We start from the raw sequence: 6,275 nt of genomic DNA, 5'->3' as shown, positions 1-6,275 counted from the left end.
CCATTCTCCTTGGCCCGTGGATACTTGCCCAACTGCTTCGCTAACTGCACTGACCAATCACTCGGCAGCGGCTTCGTCCGATCCGTACCGGGTCGCGAAACAAACAAGATGACGAAACGCTTGGAGCCAAGAAGGGTTTGGCCTGGCCGCCGCCAACGGTTTATCTCCAATCACGGGGCACGTACTGGCCGAGTTCGTCCAATTGTAGTCGGAGCACGCAACCACGTCACGCTGAAAGCTTTTTTATGGAGAAACAGAACCGTTCGATCATTCGAGCACTGATCCACACACAAAGGACGCTGCCGACACTAAGCGACAAAAAAAAAAGAATGCTCTCATTTTTTGGCGCGAGGGCGAGCCGTCAAATTAGAGTATGGACTGCGGAATTTGACTGCCTTCCAGGCTTCCACCTCCCTCATTAGATTGTGTTGGAATTGATTGAATGTAACTTCAGTTTGAAGGAAATCTGCATCTGCAAGATGGAAGAAAATGGGTGTGTATGACCTTCGTTTGTTGCTTCTTTACTACGAGATCAGATAGATTTTAGGTGTTCAATTATCACCTGTCTTTTTTGCTTGTAGGGAGGGCTTGCTGCCTAGTTTGGTACCTCAAGTTGGCATGGAGTTCAACACTAAAGAAGAGGCGTGGATGTTTTGGATTAGCTATGCAGGTCAAAAAGGATTTGAGGTTAGAAAAAGGTACACGGATAAAAGGAAGTCAGATGGGAAGGTTAGGTCTTGTAGATGTGTTTGTGCAAATGAAGGTCACAGATTGGAAGATAAAAGAGATCATCTAACAAAGTGTCCAAGAGCTGAAACTAGAACTAATTGCCAAGCTCCCATGGCTGTTGTAATGGACCAGGTGAAGGGAACTTATAAAGTGACTGATCTGGTTTTGGAACACAACCACATCCTTCAATTGCCACAAACCTCGTACTTGATGGTGTCTCAAAGGAAAATTTCAGAGTTACAAGGTTTTGAAATTGAGACAGCTGACGATGCGGGAATTAGACCTAAAGATGCACATGAGCTGACTAGTATCCAAGTTGGCAGGTCATTTAATCTCAGTTACACTTTTCATGACCACAAGAATTATTTATGGGGCAAGCACCAACGGGAGATGGCATATGGTCAAGCAGGAAGCATGCTTATGTATTTTTAAAATAGAATTGCTGAGAACCCGTCATTCCAATGAGAACCTGTCATTCCAATATGCATTATAGATGGATTCAAAAGAACAAATAGCAAACATATTTGGGGTTGATGCTAAAATGCTCGCTAACTATATGTATTTAAGCGTTGGACACGGGAAGCACGTAGTGGAATAATACAACACGGCCAAGGTCGAAACATAGTAGAGGATCCCAGATTAAATGATATGCTTCGTTACAAAGACATGACTCGCAAATTTCTGAATTTGGCACTTCAAGCTGCTGTTAGTAAACAACACACTTGACATCCTTAGCAAGCAAGTTGAGGAAGAAATCAATTGTTGTACTAGTACTAGAAATCAATGCACTTGAGCATTTGAGTTCTACAACATTTTGAGTTTCAGTATGACAGAACAATACAACATTTTGAGTTCTGCAAATTTCTGTTCATTCCAGTGATAGCACAATTTAGAAAACAATTTGCCATGTATACAATTTCTATAGTCTTTGATGTGTCCCATACAATCACAATTTGCCCAACTTGCTAGCACCTGCACAATTTGCCCAACTTGCTAGCACCTGCACAGTTTACAGAATATCAGGCAAAGCATTCCAGCTTGAGCTTCCTGGCTGCGCTACAGAACATATGGTTCTTCCAACTTGAGCTTCTGGCTGTGCTCAGGGTGGTCTGGTGGCTCTGTGGCCGTGCCCTGCAGCTGCAGCTCGATGCGTTGGGAGGCTCCACCTCGTCTCACCACTGAGCGGCACGAGACCAAGGCTCGACGGCAATGGAATGGGCGGCAGTTGCTCAGGCAAGATGGGAACGCTCACTAGGCGCTCAGCCACAGGGCAGCCGCGTCCTCCTGGAGGTCGACGTTCAGGTGCCGTGGTGATGAGGGCCTGCATCAAGTGAGGAAGACGGCGACGACGGCGGCAGAGAGGCTCGACGCCTCGACCGCTCGGTGCTATGGGTCGACATGGGCCACTCGGCCTGCTGCTGTGTGGCCTGGGAGAGAGATTCGTCTGGGTCGCTGTTGGATCGATTTCGGACGGCGTCGATGGGCCGACTGCCGAGTACAGTCACTGTGGGTGACTGCAGACGATCTGATTCCGTGTCACTTTGGGCCATGCCGGAAAGGTACTGTTCAGTACTTCAGTCCCCATCTCAAGGGCCTATCGATTTCCAGACTGGCGACACTTATATGCAGCCTACTACAAAACATGAACTACGTAAAAGATATGCACCCCTCTCAAAAAAAAAAACTAAAAGATATGCACAAAAACTTCCAGAAGACCATCTTCAGAGCTTGGCAGCTCTTCCTCTATACCGGAGGACAAGCTTAAGCCATACAGAGATGAAGCTTAAGACAATTTCCTGCTTCAACCATAAGGCTCATAGCAACCAAACTGAGATCCCAGCATCAAAATGAACATAGTTGGGGAAACATATGCAGCACTTGGCTGATTCAGGTCACCAAAATGAACTCCCATCTTTTCCCACCTGACATGCTAGCCCAAGCGTGTCAGGACTCAGCAGCCTCATACAAATAAGTATGTATAAACAATAAAAGCAGATGTCCCTCCTACAAACTATGCACCAATTCCAGCAGCAGAAGAAGATCGTCCTAAAAAGGATCCCAGATGGTTAAGATATCATGGACAGAACGGTTATCCCGATTGATGCCCTTAGCCATGTATATACTGCAAAAAAATTTCAGACTCATTACATGGATTGTTCTAGGAATTGAGGCCCACATCCGTGCTATCCAATACAAACAGCCCCTACAGGTTTTCAACCACAAAATATTCCCAAAAACGAATCCCCTTTACTAATTTAGCCTTTAGGTTAACCAATCAACAGACATAGTAATCCACATAGAAGTGAACCCCCTATAGTCTTCATCCATATTGCTTAGCCCTGAAGCTATACGATCAAAGCAGGAATTTGATGAACTAACTCTGTCATCTTTCACTACGCCGACACCTGGGACAATTCCGAATAGAACAAAAACAATTGGATAGCTCTAAATAATCTTTCCAGGCACCAAAGTTGCTACATTCTCCAAAATCCAAGCACTTAATGGTCACATTGCTTACAAAAGAGCAATTGACCATCATAGGTGCATCCTTTAACATTACAGACAGGTCCAGCTCTGAGGTCTAGGTTGGAGCTGCAATTTGTGGACTAAATATTCATATTTAGTCTAAACTATAAACAAAATAATTCATCTAAATGCTCTCGACGTACCACCAGATCTAGATCCAAGATTTCTTGGAGCTGCAAATACTGCCAAACAGAACCTATATCAAATATAACCTGAAGATGCATTTTCAAATGTAAGTCAAATCTAACGAGCCATAAGTGCATGGGAGTGACATGAGAATCACCAAGGGTAAATAAAATAACTACGAGCAATGCATCTGAATGAATTTCACAATCCTGCATCCTGAGTCCTGACCATCCCAACATATATCATTTCAGCGAACACTGATTTTAGTTCCTTCGGCTGGAATGACCTAACAAGCACCAAGCTTGTATTCATATAGTCTAAGGTCACAAAATTTTGGTAAATGCCAAGGTAGATTTGCAATGATGTTCATATTTACAGATGCAGTTGGAACGGAATGAAACGAATACGGCTAAAGTAATTAAGATTAAACAGAAACAGAACTTCGGGCCTGTTTGTTTCCACCCTCCTAAAGTTTTAGCTCCTAAAAGATTTTAGGCAGTTTTTAGGCACCTCCTAAAAGTATGTTTGGTTCCACCTCCTAAAAGTGACTAAAAGCAATAAATAAAGTGGTAAAATACCCAAGATGCCCTTCCCCCATGCCCCTGCTGTTGGCGCTTGGCCCGCCCGCCGCCGGCCCCGAACCGCCCCTCCGCCGGCGCTGGCCATCCCGCCGCCGGCCCCGGATCGCTCCTCACCTCCTCCCGCTGGCGCCGCCTCCTCCCCTCGAATCCCAGCCAACCCGATACCCCTGTTCCTCTCTCTCTCTCTCACTCATCTCTTCTTCCTCCTCCAGGCGAGGAAACACCGAGCTGAGCAGAGCCCGTCCGCCGGCCAAATCCCCAGCCTCTACTCCACCATCTTCAAATCGCCGCCTCCCACGGCTTCCTGACCCCTCCTCTTCCCCCTCGACCACTCCTTGTCTGCCGCCGTAGCTCCTGGCGCCGGGGATGTCAGATCCCGCGGCCGCCATTGCCGCCGGCCCAAGCTCGGGTGCCGCCGCCGAACACCACCTTCCCGGCCTCCTCGTCCCCAACAAGCAGCCAAAACGGGGTCGTGGTGAAGCCCCGGTGCTCCTGCACCCATCACCGGCCGCGCCTTGCCATTCCCCGCCGCCGGCCAAGGACACGGCCGGCCATGCGTTGCCATCTCGTGCCTGTGTGCGTGGGTGTGTTGAGGGTGCTGGGCGGCGGCGGGAGATGGGCGGCGACGGGAGATGGGTGGCGGGAGATGGGCGGCGGCGGCGGGCGGCGGGAGATGGGCGGCGGCGGCGGCGGGTGGGAGTCGGGCGGGAGAGAGAGGGTAATAAATGAGGGGTAGTGGGGTCAGATCTGGTTTTAGGAGGCTTTAGGAGGGGATGGGGGGACTAAAATTTTTGAGGCTCCTAAAAGATTTTAGTCACTTTTTAGGAGGAGTGTTTGACACTTTAGGCAGTTTTTAGTCACTTTTTAGGAGCTAAGGTTTTAGGAGGGTGGAAACAAACAGGCCCGAGAAATAGGCATAAATTAGCACCTGAGCACATAGCATAATCTATCAGGGAGGATAACAAGCAGCAGTCATAACTCCTTAATCTAGGTTAGTTTGGATCAAGGACACTATATTCTTCACCACAAAAGTTGACACAACAAACCATATATCCATAACACGAGAATAAGAGACTTCGCAGCAACTGGAAGACTTAGGTCACCCTATCTGAGCAACATACTCACCGAACCACATATTCCAGAATCAGTCAGTACGTCAATTCCAACCTTCAGTGTGGCCCCTCCAGCGCATCAAGCACCATCCCCACGGACAACTTTGTCAAGTCCATCCGATTCAGCTGCAGCCTGACCACTGACATTCTGAACTTCCGCAGCTTCTCTTCTATCGCTCTTGCCTTTGCCTTTTCAAGTACACCAAATGCCTTCCTGAATATTGGTCCACTAGGATGCTCCTTGGACAGCTCCTCAATAGCCGCCCACAGGTAAGGGTACATTTGTTTTCCCTTCTCAGCATCATCTCTCCCACTGCCATTGCCATGGCTAGCCCTAACTGCAGTGACAGTTGCATTACCATTGGCATTTTCAAATCTAGATGTCTTTGGCTTCTTGCTCGTGCGTTCACGGTGTTCCCGTTCATTCTCCATTTCCTCATCACTCTCCTTGATCTCCTGCTCCTCATTGCTCTCTGCATCCCCTCCTTCCAGACTCTTCAATCTCCAAACTTTCTCGCAAAGTTCATAGACATTATGGTCATGCTCTGTCGGCAAGTCAGGATCCCGTTCATTCTTTGCACGTTTGACCAGCAACTTGTACTTATGCTTGAGGCGCCTGACCTTATCACTAAGCTGGGTAGTGGACACATTAGCTGTGAGTTGGCCAAAAATCTGCAAGTATAGATCGCTTGTGTCCTGAAACGACGCAGGGAGCCGGCCTTTCTTGGCACGGTACTCAATGAGGGCGTTCAGTATGGTGACCTCGTCTTCAGGGCTCCATACCCGTGACGGCCGCTTCTGGTACCCCGGGCGGTGCTTGGTGCGGAGCTCGGAGGACGCCGCGGCGGCATCGCGGGAGGACACGTCCATCGGGCGCGTGCGGATGGGCTTAATGCTGGAGGTCTTGATGTGTGTGGATAGACGCGCGCGAGGCGACGGGAAAGCGTCGCTGGCATCTCCGCCACCATCTTCCGAGGCGGTGGCGATGGAGTTGTCGGAGTCGGGGTCGGAGTGGACGCGCGGGGTGCGCTCGCGGTTGCGCCTCGGGGACGGCACGCGGACGCCGGCGGCGGCGGCGTCCGAGTCGGAATGAGAGGCTGGGGGAGCGCTCGCCGCGGCGCCCCGGGAAAGGGACGCTGCGGCCAGTACCGGCGTCCGCGTCCCGCGTCCGCACCGGAGTCGAGGTGGGTCGCCAGGGGGA

The 6,275-nt window shown here is 49.5% G+C and overlaps 1 protein-coding gene across 1 annotated transcript in view; it reads right to left on the bottom strand.

The window, feature by feature from the left end:
- Positions 1–4,867: 4,867 nt before the first annotated feature.
- Positions 4,868–6,275, bottom strand: part of LOC105914606 (probable transcription factor At4g00390) — a 1,608-nt gene continuing 200 nt past the window's right edge. Inside the window, exon 2 of the mRNA XM_012846862.2 lies at positions 4,868–6,273. Coding sequence (XP_012702316.2) covers positions 5,132–6,273 — 1,142 coding nt within the window. The 3' untranslated portion in view covers positions 4,868–5,131. The remainder of the gene's footprint in view (positions 6,274–6,275) is intronic.

Source organism: Setaria italica, chromosome VI (assembly GCF_000263155.2).
Source record: "Setaria italica strain Yugu1 chromosome VI, Setaria_italica_v2.0, whole genome shotgun sequence".
Classification (NCBI taxonomy): domain Eukaryota; kingdom Viridiplantae; phylum Streptophyta; class Magnoliopsida; order Poales; family Poaceae; genus Setaria; species Setaria italica.
Note: the sequence above shows the minus strand (reverse complement) of the source record. Positions and strands in the feature narration are given on the sequence as shown.